The following is a 19,875-nucleotide window of genomic DNA, read 5'->3' on the forward strand; positions in this document are numbered from 1 at the left end:
TTGTTCATCCATAGGATATTTTAACAGTTCTAACCTCTGAATCAGAAAAATGTCACTTTAGTCAATTTCATAGAGCAATCAAGAGAACAATATGATAATGCATGTTCTCATTGGTACGGTATGCACAAGCTAACTCAGCAGCTCTATTTTAGACTGAGTATAGTATTGTATTTTGGGGAGATGAGTAAATTTATGATTGATTTATAAGTACTTGCCTGCCTCATCTTGGACCTGTGAGATTCAGTCTTCATATCTGTTTTCACATCCCTGTCTCCACCATGCCCAATCTCAATTTCTTGTTTGCGTATTGTGCAGTATGCTCTGTTTTGGTTATTTAATTCCTTAATCCAGTTGTATGTGTCCTTCCATATGTCATTAAAATAACAGAGTCATTTAGCTTCCTTTTTCAGTGATGTCTGAATCATACTGGCACTGGTATTATAATTGTTCTCATTTTCATTATCTAATCTTAGAAAACTTGGTCACAATATTTATAATGTTAAAAATTAAACTAACACCATCTGTTATAAAGCACAACAGGCAGGCAAAGTTGAAGACTTACTGCTCGCAAATGTAGCATACTTATATTGCACACTTAAATCACATCACTTGGTCTGATGCAACAATGTATGATCCATTATTGTGGACCCTTGGTTGTTAGTATCAGCACTCATGAGAAAAAAACAGCAACAGCCACTAGGGACAGCAGATAAACTATTCCAAATCGTTTTCTAAAACTTGAAAGCTGTTGCTTCCAGCTCTTACTTTTTTAGGCTTATACTTTCCCCTGAACTTTGCACATCCTTTACTGAGAAGCCAGATGTTTTCTTTCCTGGGATGCCAAACTTTCAGTACAAAAATCAGGACTGTCTCAGGCAAACAATGATGGTTGGTCACCCCAAATCCATACTGTCCTTTCTACATCCTTTTCCAAACTTCTCAACTGAACCCATCCTCTTTTGATCCAAGTTTTTCCTTTAGGCCACACTGTCAACCCCCCTTGACCTCAGCAATTTACCCTCTTGACCACCCTAACCTCAATCTCTCAACCCATGCAACCACTATCAGCCTCAACCAGTCTTATCCTTTCAATCCTCAAGGACAAAACTCAACTTCTTAACTCCTCTCAACATTACCTCATCTTCTCTACCTAACTGGAACTCAACCTCACCCAAACACTGACTCTTGATCACCTGAGTTTGACTTTTCAACATCAACCAACCTCAGCCTCTAAATCTCATAGGCCTTGTCTTCTGATCCTTCTCACCTCAACCATGTCCTCTCATCTTCCTCCTATAGACCTTAACCATCCCCCATTCTTTTAACTTAATTCCCTTGACTTCAACTGACCTTGTCCTCTCAATTTCAATCAACCTCATTCTGTTAACCTTACCTAACCTTGTTCCATTTGCTTTGACTCCATTTCCTAAACCTCACCTGGTAGCTCATCCTCCCCTGCTCTCCTTAAGTGGGTGATATGGTTTGGCTGTGTCCCCACCCAAATCTCATATTGAATTGTAGTTCCCATATGTCATGGGAGGGACTCAGTGGGAAGTAATCGAATCATGGAAGCTGTTTCCCCCATGCTAGTCTCGTGACAGTAAGTTCTCACAAGATCTGATGGTTTTATAAGGGATTTTCCCCTTTGTTAGGCTCTCATTTCTCTCTCTGCCACCATGTGAAGAAGGTCACGTTTGCTTCCCCTTCTGCCATGACTGTAAGTTTCCTGAGGCCTCCCCAGCCTTGAACTTCTAATAATGGCATTTTACTGGCATTGCTATATTATATGTCTGGGTACATTTTTTTTTATTAGCTGTCTTCCAGCCTCAATTATAAACTTTATAAGTACTAGTTTCTGAATACTTTACTTGCAGTATCTAACAAATATTAACACATGACCACTATTCAATTATTTTCCAAATATATACTTATTTTCTCCCTTCAAATGTCATATACTACCATAATTTTCATCTTAAAGGGAAAAAGAAAAAAATTCCTTGACAAAGTAATTGGGATGCTAACTGAAATCTTCTAACAGTTAAATTGAAAGTTAACTGAAAATTAAGTAAAACTGCTCATTAAATAAAATTGTTCTATTCCTTCACAGAAAGTACACATTTTTAAAAATTTAATATTTACCCTAATACCTACCGTCTTTAAAACTAGCTGATGTTGGTTTCTCTAAAACCATAAAATTAACTGAGGAAACTGAATAGGGCTTTATACTCTACTTTTCTATCGATATTACTGAGGTCTGCTAATAAAATACATATATTACTTGGGAAAAAAAAACTACAAATATCAGATATGTGCCACAAACAAAAGCTATGTACTTCTGAATGAAAAAAACAGAGTTCTTATGTAACACCTGAATTTCACAATTGTGTGATTACAGAGGGTGAGAATCCTAGCTCTACCCGTAAGTAGCCATGTGACCTTAGCCAACTTAATTAAGCTTTTTTTAATTTTTCTTCCGTTTTTTCAGGTAAAGACCCACTATAGTTAATGTATAGACCCCCTGTTTCCTCACCTGTAAAATAAAGATGATAATATATAGACAGTCCCCAACTTGCAATGTTTCAACTTACAGTTCTTTTACTTTACAGTCCACTTAATCAGGTATTAAATGCATTTTTTACTTACGATATTTTCAATTTACAATGAGTTTAAAGCAAGACATAACCCCATTATAAATCAAGGATGATCTGTGTGTGTGTGTGTGTATGAACTAATATAGTCCCACTACAAAGTAGACACTATAAATGTAGGTGTCTTTATTTATACTGAAAAATAGCTTTCCTTTCTTTTACTAACAATTATTAAAGATACATATCAATATACTTTATACAATTATGGATATTAATATGAAATATAATTAGAGAAAAATAAAGCAAAATTATTGACCTACGTTTTTTAATCCCTTCTAAATCCTAAAAACAGCTACACCAGATCATATTTTGTGGGAGAATGCTAACAATATTGCAAATTTTCTAATGAAATAAGAAAGATTATTTCAGACTTCCACTAGACTGGGTGGAAGGCCAAGGCAGGTGGATCATTTGAGGTCAGAAGTTCAAGACCAGCCTGGCCAACATAGTGAAACCCTGTCTCTACTAAAAATACAAAAATTAGCCCAGTGGTAGTGGCAGGCACCTGTAATCTCAGCTACTCAGGAGGCTGAGACAAGAGAATCGCTTGAGCCTGGGAGGCGGAGGTTGCAGTGAACCAGGATAGGCCACTGCACTCCAGTCTGAGTGACAGAGTGAGACCCCATGGGAAAAAAAAAAAGAAAGAAAGATAGATTACTAAATTAGTTCCATTTCATGATTCACTGCCACGTAATCACTAATGTTATTTTAAAGAAAAAAACAAAGATCACATCTTAGCGTTGAAAAGCAAGACAAACTCGGACTGCATAGTATACTGAGTATACAATTTTCCTAAATGAGAACATACATATAGACAGACACATGTCAAACTCTAATTATATTTCTTACTTTAATCTTCACAGCATCATATCGGATTTGAGAAAATTCACGAAGACCAAAAGAACCTCCAACAATCAGCAACTAAAACAAAGAAAGGAAACATTTAAGCAAAACAGAAGAGCAGAATTCAAATTCAGCCTATCTATAGATTGCTTATCTAAACAATTAGAGGCACATTATACAAAAATTCTATAGAGTAAATGCAGTATATACTGACTAGGAAACCATTATAGCATATCATTACCAAATACCAAAATCGTCACCTTATACCTGTATTTGACCTTATGATTTAAACGACATCATAACAAGCATTGTTATTTGACTCTTACTCAGAAAAAACAAAAACAAAAAAAACCATTCATAAATGAGGAAATAAAAGCACAGCCAACTAAATGACTTGCCCATTGTTAACTTAAATTTTGCCCAAGGCTGTCTCTGTACTTCCATTGCTATGCTATCTTCTTTAGTAAGTAAAGAAACTGAAACCTGATCAACTGATCAGACCATGTCCATAGAAGGCAGATGCCTAGCTATAACCAATCAAGCTATTTATTTACTTCACTTTCCTGTTTTGTCTATACTCATTGCCCATATTGAAGAATGGAGCTCTCTCAACTTCTTCTGGTTCTGAGTGCTGCCTGATTCGTGAATTTTCTTTGTTCAAATAAACTCTATAAAATTATTTTTTTGTTGTTTAAGGTTTTTGTTTCTTTTAATACCATGATTACACAGGGTAAACCCAGCAGTAAAACTCGCCTTTTTTTTTTTCCTTCAAAACCAGACTTCTTTTGATTTTATGATTTTTCAAAAGAAGCCAATTGGAGTCCTCATTACCTTACCAAGTGATAAAGAAATCTCATGAAAGATTAATGCAGAATATTCTCTATATCACATTGTATTCCCAGCTACAATACAGCTATACAGATCACAGGTAAAGAAAGTTTTCAAATTCTTACTATATACTAAAATTCTGAAACATCATCTTATGATATACAGAATCACTTTCATTTTTTTGCTGGCACCTCTTTAAGGCACAATATTTTCAAAAGATTTAAACTTCATAATTAAGAATTGTAACCACCCAATTGGTTCACCTTGCATGCTGCCTAGTCAGAGCCGATTTATCAAGGCAGGGGAATTACAATGGGGAATTGAAGAGCTGGCTGTGCAGAGACCGGAATTTTATTATTACTCAAATCAGTCTCGCCGAGAATTCAGGGATCAGAGTGTTTAAAGATAATTTGGTGGGTAGGGGCTTGGGAAGTGGGGAGTGCTGATTGGTCAGTTTGGAGATGGAATCATAGGGTGCGAAGTGAGCTTTTCTTGCTGTTTTCTGTCACTGGGTGGGATGGCAGAACTGGTTGAGCCCAATCACCCATCCGGGTAATGTCAGTTGATCCATCCAGTGCAGGGTCTGCAAAATATCTCAAGAACTGATGTCAGGTTTTACAATAGGGATGTTATCCCCAGGAGCAATTTGGGGAGGTTCAGACTCTTGGAGCCAGAGGCTGCATGACCCCTCAACTGTAATTTCTAATCTTGTAGCTAATTTGTTAGTCCTGCAAAGGCAGACTGGTCCCCAGGCAAGAAGGGGGTCTTTTTGGGAAAGGGTTATCATCTAATTTTGTTTCAGAGTCAAACCATGAACTGAATTCCTTCCCAAAGTTAGTTCAGCCTATGCCCAGGAATGAACGAGGGCAGCTTACAGGTTAGAAGCAAGATGGAGTCAGTCAGGTCTGATTTCTTTCACTGTCAGAATTTCCTCAGTTATAATTTTACAAAGATGGTTTCAGTATTGCTACAAAAGTCCATGACCACAAGGAGAAACTCACTCATCATTACTTACTGTGTGTCGCTCTTATAAAACAAGCTTAGAACGGACTTGGATTTCAGAAGACACCTGCAGATTTCCCTGGCATCTCAAAGCAGGGATGAACAGTGTAAGATTCTCCCTGGGACCTGAAAGCTTAAGGAGATGAATAACTCCTTCCTTCTCAGGCCCAGTCCCAAGGCGCAAGGCTACTTGCGCCAGCAAGATAGCAGAAGCAGGAAGAGAGCCGGCAAGAAGGTGTGTACCCCTGAAGACTGAGAAAGAGGCCATGGTATACAACATAGCAATTACGTCAGACTAGGACACTTCCTGTTTACAGGAGACTATAAAACCTTTGTCTAGGCCTCAGCCCACCTGCGCCCAGGCACTCATTAAAACACACCACCTCATGTTGTCTGTTGGTGCGCTCTCGGTTTGAACCAATACAAGAACCTTACATCTGGTGCCCAAACCCAGGAGGGGTTCTGATCCACATCCCCCGTGGACCTACCCCTCCACCCCAGAGAGCAAGCCACAGCAGCCAGGCAAAGGAAGCTCCTTGGTCTCTAGTTGCTTCTCTGTGCATGCACATTGGTCACTGATCTCACCTACTCCTAAGTTTCCCCAGAATCCTGGTTTAACAGGGAAAATCCGCAGAGCCTCTCTTAGTTTCTCTGGTCCAAAAATCCGACATTGGTCCAAGAAGGCTCCGGCGTGTGCCAGGCACTCGCTGATCATCTGGTCTTAGGGGGATGCCTCTACGCCATTTCATCCTGTTCCCGGCAGCGGTGACAATTGCTCCTTTTATCATCTCTCTCCAGGACGGTCTCCTTTTCCCCTGTTCTCCCGAGCCTACCCTCTGTTATGGGAAACTCCCGGTTCTGCATTCCAAACAACAGCCCTCTAGGCTGCTTCATAAAAAATCTGCAAACCTTAGGCCTCAGGCAAGATATTCACCCTAAGCACTTTATCTCTTTTGCAATACAGCCTGGCCACAGTACCAATTAAATAATGGGTCCAAATGGCCCGCAAATAGAACATTCAGCCTTATAATTTTAACTGACTTAAGCAATTATTGCCAATGACTGGAAAAATGGGGAGAAATTCCTTATGGCCATGCCTTTTTCCACTCAGATCACAACCTGACCTCTGCAATTCTTCTTACCTGTTCAAATCCTTCCCCTCCATTCTTACCGCCCTATCACCTTTCTCCTCCCAACTCTACCTCTTTTTCCTTGTTTGATCCAGTTGACTGCTGTCCACACCTCCCAGCCCCTACCTTTTCCTCTCAACTGTCTTCTTTAACCCCCTCAAGCCTCCTCCTTGTCTCCTCAGCTGCCATCTTCCCAGTCAGCTGTATCCACTTCTTTTCCTACACCATCCCTTCCTCAGGACAATTCTAGTATTGCCTGTACCCTTTATCTTCCCCCACTGCCCTCTCCTAAGGCTTGTAAATCCATCCTGCCACCATACGCCCCTACCTAAACTCCACTGCCTGTTAACTTAACCTCCCTTCCCCCTTCAAACCCTCAGAACGAACCACTCTCTTAAACTTTCGGTTCATCTCCCAGTCCACCCCGGATATTCGGTGCAAGCTTCAGAAGCTTGACGACGGCCCTCAAACCCCAGAACAAGAACTTCTTAATTTAGCCTTCATAGTCTTTAACAATCATGATGAGGAAAGTAAAAGGCAAAAACGGATGGCATTTCAAATGCTTGCCTCGGCCATCAGGGGCCCTGCAGGCCCACAGGGCCGCAGCTCCACACGGAAGCCTCCTAGCAACCTACCTCCACCTGGTACCTGTTTCAAGTGCGGCAATGAAGTCCACTGGTCCAGACAATGCCCAAATCCAGGTAAGCCCACCAGGCCGTGCCCCCTCTGCGGAGGACCCCAATGGAAGTTGGACTGTGAGCGGCCCCTGCAAGGACCGCCCCCATCCCTTCCAGAGCCGATCAAACCTCCTACTTGGATCTCACTGGCCTTGCTGCTGAAGACTGAGGGTGCCCTGAAACGGATGTCCCGGAAACTACTATCGCTGCATCCAAGCCAAGGGTAACCCTGATGGTGGAAGTAGGCCAGTATGTTTTTTTAAATTAATACCAGGCAAACTACTCTGCTTTACCTAATTTTTCAGGACCCACTCAGTCCTCCCTTTTCTCTGTTGTGGAAATTGACGGACAAGTCTCCAAACCCTGAGCCACCCCTCCACTTTTCTGCTCCCTGCACACCTTTTCCTTCACTCGCTCTTTCTTAGTCCTGCCCTCATGCCCAACTCCGCCCCTAGGCAGAGACATCCTTTCAAAACTCCACACTACCCTCAGCTTCCACATTCCCCATACCCAACGCATCAACCCTGACCCCTCAAGGCACCTAACTTTCTTCTACTCTTCCAACCTCCCACCTTAAAACATGCAACTTTACTTTATCCCCCATCCTAGTTAACCCCGCTGTTTAGGATACTTCCACACCTTCAGTTGCAGAACACTACACCCCCCCCCCGTCCGCATTACCCTTAAAGAGCCCACCCAGTTCCTGTCACAGAAGCAGTGTCCCGTCCCTCAAGCAGTTCTCACAGGCCTACAGCCTATCATTTCTTACCTCCTCGCCAGTCACCTACTCCACCCAACAAACTCCCCTTTTAACACACCAGTTCTACCTGTTAAGAAGCCAGACAGAAATTATCACTTAGTCCAGGACCTCAGGCTCATTAACCAAGCTGTACTCCCAGTATGTCCAGTAGTTCCTAACCCATATACTTTCCACAGTTCCCTCCAATACCACCCATTTTCCTGTTCTAAACCTAAAGGATGCTTTTTTTTCACAATTCCTTTACACAGTGATTCCTAAAAACTCTTTGCCTTTACGTGGGAAAACCCCGACACCCACCCTTCATGTCAGCTCACCTGATGCATACTAACTCAAGGTTTCAGAGACAGCCCCCGTCTTTTTGGACAGGCCCTTGCTCATGACCTCTGTACCTCATCCCTAAAACCGTCCACTCTCCTTCAACGTGTTAATGATCTGCTCCTGTGTAGCGCCTCTCAGAGATTGCAATGCCCATGCTCTCTCTCTTTTAAACTTCTTGGCAGAACAGAGGTATCAGGTCTCCCCTAAGAAAGCACAAATATAAGCTCCCTCAGTCACCTATCTAGACCTAGCTCTTACCCCATGAACCTGAGGGCTCACAACCAACCACATATCCCTCCTACAGTCCCTCCCACCTCTGCAAACTAAGCAAGACATTCTTTCTTTCCCCGGACTAGCGGGATATTTTAAGCTCTGGGTTCCCTCCTTTGCTCTACTTGCCAAACCATTATACCAAGCCACTAAAGGCCCTCTCCATGAGCCTTCAAACCCTGCACAGCCTATTACCCAGCCTTTCCATCTACTCCAGAAGGCTCTCACCTCAGCCCCCGTCCTCACTCTCCCAGACCTCACCAAACCTTTCTCCCTCGATACCGACCAACGTGTGGAGTTGGACTAGGTGTTCTAACACAGTCTAAGGGACCCACCCTCCCGGTTGTCGCCTACCTCTCCAGATAGCTTGAAGCTACAGTTCTCGATGGCCTGCCTGCCTCCAAGCACTGGAGGCAGCTGCTGTCTTCATCCTTGAAAGCCTAAAATGATCTCTCCATGCCAACCTAACAGTTTATTCAACCCATAACATCAAAGACATGCTAGCTCACCGCAGTGTACTGTCTCATCTGTGCCGCCCGGCTCCTCCAACTGTATGCTCTATTCATAGAAACCCCCCAAATCACCGTGCTAACCAGCTCGCGTCTAAACCCGGCCACGCTCTTACCTGAAGCTACAACTGCCCAGGACCCTACACACTCCTGTGTGAACACTGTTCAAACCTTTCTTATACCTTTTCCAAACCTAACAGACCAACCCCTTCCAGATGCCTCCTTTACTTGGTTGGTAGATGGCAGCTCCTTCCTACGTCAAGGATGCCAGCATGCTGGCTATAGTATAGTGTCACCCCCCGACACACACACACTACTGAAGCCAATCCGCTCCCCCTAGGCACCCCCTCCCAAAAGCTGAACTCATTGCTCTCACTCGAGATCTCACTCTAGTAGCCGGACAACAAATTAACGTATATTCAGATTCTCGTTCAGTGTTCCATATAGTACTCTCACACTCGTCTATCTGGAAAGAATGGGGTTTCCTAACTACAAAAAACACTCCTGTCATCAATGGCTCTCTCATCAGCAAGCTCCTTCAAGCTGCCAGGCTCCCACAGAAAGTCGCCATCATTCACTGCAGGGGCCACCAAACCGCGGACAATCCTGTATCAGCTGGAAATGCTCTAGCAGATCAGGGAGCCAAACAAGCAGCCCTACAACCCATGCAAGGCCAGTTTCTGTCCCTGTCCTTGTTCGCTCCTCTTTACTCCTTAGAAGAAAAGGAGGACTTCTGAGCCCAAAACCTTCAAAAGCAAGGACCATGCTATGTCAAGAAAAGGCACTTCGTTCTTCCTCACTCTCAAAGCCTTCCCACCTCTAAAGCCTCCACGGTGCTTTCCACGTTGGTTATAAATCTCTCTTGCAACTTCTCCACCCTGTTCTCACTTGTCCTCACCTTTCCAGCTATGTTCGAGAAATTACCCAGTCCTGTTCTATATTGAAAAATATGGCAATATTTATTTAAGAAGTGAAGATGTCATTTATTTAACCCAGGAATTGATACTTACGTATAGTATATAATACTGCTCCGTACTTTTTTTTTTGAGACCGAGTCTCCCTCTGTTGTCTAGGCTGGAATGCAGTGGAGCGATCTCGGCTTACTGCAACCTCCACTTCCCAGGTTCAAACAATTCTCCTGCCTCAGCCTCCCAAGTAGCTGGGATTACAGGCAACTGCTGCCATACCCAGCTAATTTTTGTATTTTTAGTAGAGTTGGGGTTTCACTATGTTGCCCAGGCTGGTCTTGAACTCCTGGGCTCAAGTGATCCACCTGCCTTGGCCTCCCAAAGTGCTGGGATTACAGGCATAAGCCACCACGCCCAGTGGAGATATTTTTATATTTGTATGTGTGTCATATATAAGATATTTTTATAATTACATATATGTTATATAATTCTATATAGATATATAAACATAATGCATATTACATACATTATTTATGTGCATTACTTACTCATACATTTTCTCTCTAACACAAATGTATTTCTTTTTCTTTTTCTTTTTTTTTTTGAGACAGAGTCTCGTTCTGTCGTCCAGGCTGGAGTGCAGTGGCGTGATCTCAGCTCACTGCAACCTCTGTCTCCTGGGTTCAAGAGATCTCCTGCCTCAGCCTCCCAACTACATTTGTTTTTGCACACATATACTGGAGAAACAATATCCAGTAATGGAATTTCTGGGTCAAATAAATGACATCTTCACTCCTTAAGTAAATATTGCCACTTTTTTCAAAAGAAAAAAAGAAGAAATCTCATGAAATTTACCACACTTCTCAGTATGCAGTAACCTTAAAAGATCCCCAAGCTGTCACTGCTACTTTATCATGTCATCCAAAAATCTAATTAGCTTCACGCCTGTAATCCCAGCACTTTTGGAGGCCAAGGCGAGAGAATCACGAGGTCAGGAGTTCAAGACCAGCCTGGCCAATACAGTGAAACCCCATCTCTATTAAAAATATAAAAATTAGCCGGGTGTGGTGGCACGCGCGCGCCTGTAGTCCCAGCTACTCAGGAGGCTGAGGCAGGAGAATCGCTTGAATCCGGGAGGCGGAGGTTGCAGTGAGCCAAGACTGTGCCATTGCACTCCAGCCTGGGCAACAGAGTGAGACCGTCTTAAAAAAAATCTAATTAGCTTTAATCCCTCACTCTGAAGCTGAAAGGTGTAGGCATTTGGAAAAAAATAAAGTTTGATCCCTACCTTCTTTTTAATTTAATCATATATATAACCTGACCTCGTGATTCTCCCGCCTCGGCCTCCAAAAGTGCTGGGATTACAGGCGTGAAGCTAATTAGATTTTTGGATGACATGATAAAGTAGCAGTGACAGCTTGGGGATCTTTTAAGGTTACTGCATACTGAGAAGTGTGGTAAATTTCATGAGATTTCTTCTTTTTTTCTTTTGAAAAAAGTGGCAATATTTACGTAAGAAGTATATATATATATATATGTTTTTTGGGTTTTTTTTGAGATGCAGTCTTGCACTGTCGCCCAGGCTGGAGTGCAGTGGTGTGACCTCAGCTCACTGCAACCTCCGCCTCCCAGGCTCAAGTAACTCTCCCGTCTCAGTCTCCTGAGTAGCTGGGACCACAGGTGCCTGCCACCACACTCGGTTAATTTTTTCCTATTTTCAGTAGAGACAGAGTTTCACCATATTGGTCAGGCTGGTCTCGAACTCCTGACCTTGTGATCTGCCTGCTCTGGCCTCCCAAAGTGCTGGAATTACAGGTGTGAGCCACTGTGCCTGGCCCCTACCTTCCTTTTTTTAAATAAATATATTTATATTACCAATGAAATAATTAAATATTAAAAGGTATAAAACATAAATCTTTATAATTTTGAAGCTGAGAATACCAACAAAACCTTGAGATTATGAATTTAATTTTTTTTTCCCATCACAAGATTTCATCATCAAAGGCTATAAATTTCAAAACCAAGTATATGTGACCACATAAAAATTTAAAACTTCTGGGTGGGTATGGTAGCTTATCCCTGTAATCCCAACTACGCCAGAGGCTGAGGTGGGAGAATCACTTGAGGACAGTAGTTTGAGACCAGCCCGGGCAACACAGCAAGACTTCCTCTCTTAAAAAAACAACAACAATAATAATAATAAATAAAACTTCAATGCTGACAAATAAATGAAGTAAGAACAACGTAAAATCAAAAGAGAACAAATCAGGAAAAATATCTGTTATAGATAAGCAGCTAATACCTGCAATGTCAAAATGTAAGAATTATTTGTATAAGCAAAATAACTTTTGCCTCAGTTTCAATGAAAAGATACAGGCAGGCCATGCTGAAAAGTCCAACCATGTGACTAGAGGGCTGGGACTTTGAGCTATGTGATATCAACCCAACCTGCAAACCTCAAGGGAGAAGAGGAGAGCTGCAGACAGTTCAGTCACATGGCCAATGGTTCAATCACCCATGCCTATATAATGAAACCCTAGTAAAAATTCTGGACACTGAAACTTGGTTGAAATTCCTGGTTGGTAAACACATCAATGTGCAAGGAGGGTGACATGCCCTGATCCCCCATAGTGAGAGAACACAGAAGCTCTGCATTCAGGACCCTCCTGGACCTCGATATATGAGTCTCTTTTTTTGGCTGTTCCTAATTTGTATCCTTTATAATAACACTGTAATCATAACTATAGTATTCTCCTGAGTTCTGTAAGTAGTTCTAGTAAATTATTGAATCTGAGGGGGTAGCTTAAATACCCACATTTTTAACCAGTTGGTCAGAAGTACATGTGGTCTGAGAATCCTGGGGTTGTACCTGGTGTAGGAAGTTAGGGGAGTTTTGTGCAGGACTATGCATAGTGTGTGTGTGTGTGTGTGTGTGTGTGTGTGTGCATGTGTGTGTGTAGTGTTTGAATTGCATTGCAACACTTATTGCTTGTTACCATAGAATCCACACTCCTAACTAAATGTCTTCATTTATCTCCAGTCTTCTCTTACCTACTGAAGGACACTGATTCATCAATCCTGTATCATCAAAATCTTGCTCACCACTGCAGGATTGAGCATAAAAATGCTATTATTTCTCCTATCTCATTAACAAACTTTCCTGGACACCACTTTCCCACCAGATACCAACCTCTTTCTTTGTTCCTGTGTGCAGGAAAATTTCTCAAATGAGTTGCCTGTACTAGCTGCTCTTCCTACTCTCTCTTAGATCCATTCCAACCATCAATGACATCCACATTACTAAATCTGGTGGTTAACTTATTTTCATCTGATTTCATGAATAAAATTTCATACAGTTGATCACACTCTCCTCCTCTTCCCTTATATCTGGTTTTTCTTTTGCCACAGAGTCACTCTTTCTTAGTCTCCTTGATTGTTTCCTCTTGTATACTTCAACTCTCCAATGTTGTCATACCTCAGGGCACAATGTTTTCTCTTCTTCTCTATTCACTTATTTTGTAATCTTAATCAATCCTATGCCTTTAAAAGCATATGTTGATTACAACATTCCATACAGACATGATCAAGCACGAATTCCAGTACCACCAGGTGAACAAAGCAGACCAGATTAGTACTGCAAAATCTGGAACCTAAGTCGCCAGGAAAGGGAGCCCAAAATATTATAGTAGGCTACTACCTACAAGTTAAACATGATGACATCCTGCTAAAGTAGAAGACTTAAATAGGATATCATTTCCTAACGTAATATTTAAAATATTCAAGATACAATAAAAATTCCATTGTCATGACAAGAACCAGGAAAACAACTTTAGGACAGTTTGGATACTTGACCCTCCAAACCTCATGTTGAAATCTAACCCCCAATGTTGGAGGGAAGGCCTAGTGGGAGGTGTTTGGGTCACAGGGACAGATCCCTCATGAATAGCTTGATGAGGTCCTCATGGTAACGAGTGAGTTCTCACTCTATTAGTTCCCTTGAGAGCTGGTTGTCAAAAAGAGCCTGCCACCACCCTCCCCTCTCTCTTGGCATATATCTCTGCACATGCTGGCTCCCTTTTGCCTTCTGCCACAAGTGGAAGCAGCCTGAGGCCCGCACCAGAAGCAGATGATGGTGCCGTGCTTCACGGTATATATAGCCTGCTGAACCATGAGCCAAAAGAAAATTCTTTACTTTGTAAATTACCCAGTCTCTGGTATTCCTTTATAGCAACAGTGGTCCCCAAACTTTCTGGCACCAGGGACCAGTTTCATGGCAGACCACTTTTCCACAGATGGTGGCGGGGGTGGGGGGACGAGATGGCAGTTTGGGGATGAAACTGTTCCACTTTAGATCATCAGACATTAGATTCTCATAGGGAGCATGCAACCTAGATCCCTCGCATGTGCAGTTCACAATAGGGCTCGTGCTCCTATGAGAACCTAATGCCACCTCTGATCTGACAGGAGGTGGAGCTCAGGCAGTAATGCTCACTCACCTACTCTAACCTCCTACTGTGCAGCCCAGTTCCTAACAGGCCACAAACCAGTACCAGTCCGTGGTCCAGGGGCTGGGGACCCCTGCTTTCTAGCAACACAAATGGACTAAGACAAACTTGAATTTTAAAAAGGCTATGGAGAGATGCTAACACAGAGAAAAACCAGAGATTAGAATTATCTGACAAAGATGACAAAGACCTCAAAGGAAACATCATAAAAATACTTCAAACAACAACAGATTTTCTTGAAACAAATGGAAAATTAGAAAATCTCACCAAAGACATAGAAGACATAAAGAAGAACCAAAGGGTGATATCAATGGCATGGTGGAGTATCTCCAAAATTCTTTCCTCCACAAAAACAGTGAGAATGTTTGTAAAAAACTGTCAAATAAACTTTTTTAGAACTCTGAAAATTAAGCAAAAACTTGCAACAACGTGCACAGTATTTACCTAAGAAAAATGCCTGAATCTCAGCAACAACAGTTAGCTTGGTGGCATTTTTAATTTGCCATATTCTCACCCCTCCACCCAAGCTCCATAACAACCATGAAAATCAACAGCCTGCAAACATGATGTAAAGCCTGACACCAACTGGAGAGGGTAGAGAGCTTGGAGCTCTTTAAAACACCATTCCGTGAGAATTGTCATCATTCCAGCAGTCTGGTAGTTCCTGGAAGATGCTATTCACAAAGCTCTCTTTAGTTTAGCTGACTTGGAGCTCAACTAGTATGAACAGACTTCTAGGAAGCGTTTGTCAAAAATCAAAAAAATTCAGAGGTAATTGTTTAACATTACGACTGTCTGATGTGGTAGATAATAGGAATAAGGTGTCCTTAGAGGACCCTGAAAAGCTCAAATATATTCCTGAGAATTTAGAAAGTCATGCAAATAAGCAGAACTGTGTACATGCCTAGAGCAATGTATATGCCCAAGAGAGACGTAAGAAGGCCCTAAATTCTCAACTTATGACTAACTTTGAAGCTCTGAGCAAGTAAGAAGTGAAAGCTATACATTGAGCTGTAAATTGCATGGCTGAATGTTGAAAGCATGCCCAAAAAAGCATGCAGAGCCTCTCAACAAAGACTGGCAGATTTGTTGGTTTCAGGTATTAAAGAAACATAGTCCAATTTAAAAATGGGCAAAGGATTTGAACAGACATTTCTCCAAAAAGATAGTCAAATGACCAATAAACATTTGAAAAGATGCTCAACACAATAAGTCGTTAGGCAAATGAAAATCAAAACCACAATGAGGTATCACTTCACACCTACTAGAAAGGGTAACAATTAAAAAGATGGACAATAACAAGTGTTGGCAAGGATGTGGAGAAATTGAAAATCATATATTGCTGGTGGGAACGTAAAATGATGCAGCCACTTTGGAAAACATCTGGCACATACTAAAAAGTTACAGAGTTACCATATGACTTAGCAATTCCATGTCTAGGTATATTCCCCACCCAAGATAAATGAAAACATACTTCCACACAAAGCGTGTACATAAATGTTCATAGCAGCATTATTCATAATAGTAAAAAATGGAAACAACCCAAATGTTCATCAATTGATAAAATATATCCAAACAATGGAATTATATCCATCAAAAGGAATGAAGTATTGATATATGTTACAATGTGAATGAACCTTAAAAACATTCTAAGTGGAAGAATCCAGTCACAAAAAACCCACATGTTGTATTAGTGTGTTCATATGAAATGTGCAGAATAAGCAAATTTACGAGTAGAAGTAGATTAGTGGTTTACCAGGCCAGCATAAGAAGTAGGAAGAAATGGGAAGTGACTACTATTAGTTATGATGCTTTTTTTGGGGTGATGAAAATGTTTTAAAATTGTGGTGATGGGTCCATAACTAAGAATATACTAATATTGAATTTGCTAAAAACAACAAATTGAACTTTTTTTTTTTTTTGGAGACACAGAGGTCTTGCTGGTCTGGAACTCCTGACCTGAAGCGATCCTCCTGTCTTGGCTTCCCCTAACACTGGGATTACAGGTGTGAGCCATCGTGCTTGGCCCAGATACTTTAAATGGTTGAATCTTTTGGAGATTCCTAAAATCCAAATTTGATGAATCTGTATTTTTCAAAAATGTGTAAAATACCCATTACCTTTCTAAGATCACTTATTTCCTTTAGTCTGCTTAAATGGAAAAGTTGGTCATTTCATCTGTGCCAATATTCATACAAAATAAAAATCTTTTCTGTATTTAAAAGAAAGCAGTTTTTGTTCATATGCTTCAATTATTTCATTTACTAACACATCAAGGCTTGCTGAAGCAAAATAAATTGCCCGTGATCAAAAAGCAAATAGAGTCATCTGGATTTCAACTCTGGTTATCTTAAGCCAGCCTCAGCCTGCATTTTCATGACATCCTTAGGGAACTCAGTGTGGAACTGGATGCAACCATATAAACACGGAAGCTGTTTTCAACGTGCTTAAGAAATTATAACACAGCAACCATTCTGGCTACAATGTGGCGGGCACCGTACTCAACACTTTATTCACAAGGTGTTATCAGTTCATCACAACAACTCTTAGGAATTAAGCTAATTCACAAACTAGAAAGATGAAACAGAAAGATACCAGGAATTGGTACAGTTAAATGGAATACATCTAGTCCCAATGAGCCACAGTATCGTCAAAATATAGCTAAGCTGGCGGCGAGGAAGCAAGCTTAGTAATCATCCAAACTTGGCTTAAACTGTGGTTCTGACTGAATTCTCTGAGCTTCAATTCACTTAACTGTGAATCAAGGGTAGTAACAATGACCGCGTTCGACGATGGGAAAGATGCCACGCTCATAAGCAGACAGATCCTAGTACACCTGAGATCCAACTGGGAGTGGAGGACAGCGGCGGGGAAGTGCGGGGTGTGGGTAGGAAAAGACTGATAGAAGAGCTTTTAGGAAAGCCCTCAGCCCGTCGCTAGCCCCTTCCTAGCCCGAGTGCCCCCCCTTTAACTTCACATTTTACAGATTCCCTCCCAGGTCTTGATCCTGCCGAGGAGGAGGGTCCCACCCCTTGCGGAAGTTCCTCCTCACTCCACTCACCAACATGGGGACTCCGTAGCGGAGAGTCTTGTTCTTGCGAAAAGCACGCATCACCGCGGGTGCAAACATGACTGAAATCTTCCATCCGCTCAGAACTCCAAGCGGACCCAGCGCAGACTCCCAAATCTCAGCGGCCCACGCTGTCACCAAGAGGAGTACGTCCTTGACTCACTTCCTTTTCCTTGGTTATTTAGTACTTGGTCCTTACTGAATGATTTCCGCTAGGCAAAAGCAATCGAGCCATCGTAACATACTTGTGCGTCCGCCCATAAATGCGGGCGTCAGAGCGTTTTTGGTTCCGTAAATGCGGCGTGCACTTGGGATTCAGAGATTTGAATCAGTTTACGATCACCACCAAATCGATACGGAAACCAATACTTCCCACGTTCTGGGTCCCGACTAACGTCTTCTTAGAACACCCCCATAGGCACCTGGCCACTTGATAAAAACAGCTAAGGAAAAAAGTATTTTGAGGCTGGGCGCGGTGGCCTGGATGGGCGTCCTGTAATCCCAGCACTTTGAGAGGCTGAGGCGGATGGATCACCTGAGGTCAGGAGTTCTAGACCAGCCTGGTCAACATGGTAAAACCCCGTCTCTATTTTTAAAAAAATACAAAAATTAGCCGGCCGTGGTGGCAGGCGCCTGTAATCCCAGCTACTGGGGGCCGAGGCAGGAGAATCGCTTGAACCCGGGAGGCGGGGTTGCAGTGAGCCGAGATCTCGCCATCGCACTCCAGCCTGGGGAACAAGAGCAAGACTTTGGCTCAAAAAGAAAAAAGAAAAAAAAAGTATTTTGAAGCTGGTACCCCAGTCTCTATGGCTATTTGTGGGATGAGGAATTTACCAGTTTAATGGAGACTTTTAAAAACAAATCGCTAAAAAGATTAGGTTGAAATGTAATCAGTGTAGTGTCTTATCTGTCATTACTGAGCCTTTAATGCTAATGATTTTACTGTGAGATAACCTGTAATCTTTAGTTATTTATGAATGTCTATTTTCCAATGATTCAGCAACCATACAGGCCACCTTTCAGTGTGTCATTGAAAGGGTTCTAGGAACATAGAGATAAACATACATGATCCTTACCTTAAAGACACTGGCGATTTCATGGGCACAGAAACAAACAGGTGTGTAAATTTCTGGGATAGCTTAGGAAGCCGATCCCCCACGTGTCCCATTTGCCAGAGTGAATCACAGTGCAGGTGATATGGAATATTATCTTCCATGCTATTCCTGAAATATTTCCATCAGCCCCTGCCTCTCTGTTACCACTGCAATGTTCCTTTTTAAATTCCTTATCATCTTTTCACCTATTAAAGTAGCCTCCTAAGTGGTCTCCAGAGGAGAAAGTCCAGGTCTACTGCAGGCTACTCCAGTGAAACTTATCCTTTTGGCTAAGATCAAGTGTAGTATCTGTTCTTATCAGTTTAATATGCCACATTCTCTATCCAAGGAAAATATGTTAAATGGGTTTTTGAAGCAAGGAGATGGAATAGGAGTTTGCTCCAGCCACTCTACACATCAACCTGTATTTCAATACCTCCAGAAACCCAGGAACGGTGCATCTCTCCCATCTTATTTACTTCCTTTTGATATATCAAAATTCATGCAGACCAGGCATGGTGGCTCACGCCTGTAATACCTGCACTTTGGGAGGCTGAGGCAGGAGGATCGTTTGAGCCCAGGAGTTTGAGACCAGCCTCAGCAACAAAGTAAGACCCCATTTTTACAAATAGTAATAAAAAAAAATTAGCTGGGCATGGTGGGGTCTCAGCTACTTGGGAAGCTAAGGTGGGAAGATCACTTGAGCCCAGGAGGTCCAGGCTGCAGTGAGACGTGATCATGCCACTGCACTGCAGCCTGGGTGGCAGAGCTAGACCCTGTTTCAAAAATAAATAAATCTCACGTGGCATCCAGGTTAGTTAAGCATATCACATCTCCTACTTTCCCTAAGATCCTAGAAGCCAAAGGCACTGCTCTAAAACTCTAGCATTTTCCTACATCTTCACTACACAAAACATCAGCCTACTGGATACTACTCCATCAAAACCCTGCATCTAAGTAGTAGCTAATAATGGGTTAAATCATATACATATATTCAGAATAATGCTGGAGTCGATAATCTGACACTTTTCAGATAAGGCAGCTATCCAATTTAAGGGAGTTTATGTCTTTAGTATCTTGTTTGTTCAATCACTCAAATAGGCATTTATTGAGAACCTTGATGTGGCCCCGAAAGATTAACTGTGAACAGCAGGAATTACAAGTATGCTGGCAGATTGTCAGGGGACCAAATCTGTGATCCCGAGGAATGTAAACACCTATCAAATCATACTGCATAGGTGGTAAATTTCATTGTCTGTGCATAGTGCCCCTCTTGAGCATCACTACTGTATACTTCAGTTTTTCCATCTGTT

General features: G+C 42.0%; 1 protein-coding gene and 1 non-coding gene across 2 annotated transcripts in view; one reads left to right on the forward strand and one right to left on the reverse strand.

The window, feature by feature from the left end:
• LOC117069397 (cytochrome c oxidase assembly protein COX16 homolog, mitochondrial) overlaps positions 1 to 17,882 on the reverse strand; it is a 31,389-nt gene extending 13,507 nt beyond the window's left edge. The window contains exons 1-2 of the mRNA XM_033187588.1: positions 17,460 to 17,882; positions 3,498 to 3,569 (exon numbers count right to left, since the gene is read on the reverse strand). Coding sequence (XP_033043479.1) covers positions 3,498 to 3,569; positions 17,460 to 17,528 — 141 coding nt within the window. The 5' untranslated portion in view covers positions 17,529 to 17,882. The remainder of the gene's footprint in view (positions 1 to 3,497; positions 3,570 to 17,459) is intronic.
• A 950-nt stretch (positions 17,883 to 18,832) lies between these two features.
• On the forward strand, positions 18,833 to 19,028 carry LOC117071828. The gene has a single exon (XR_004432568.1). It is a non-coding gene; the product is annotated as a U2 spliceosomal RNA (small nuclear RNA).
• Positions 19,029 to 19,875: the final 847 nt, after the last annotated feature.

Source organism: Trachypithecus francoisi, unplaced genomic scaffold (assembly GCF_009764315.1).
Source record: "Trachypithecus francoisi isolate TF-2019V2 unplaced genomic scaffold, Tfra_2.0 Lachesis_group3, whole genome shotgun sequence".
Classification (NCBI taxonomy): Eukaryota; Metazoa; Chordata; class Mammalia; order Primates; family Cercopithecidae; genus Trachypithecus; species Trachypithecus francoisi.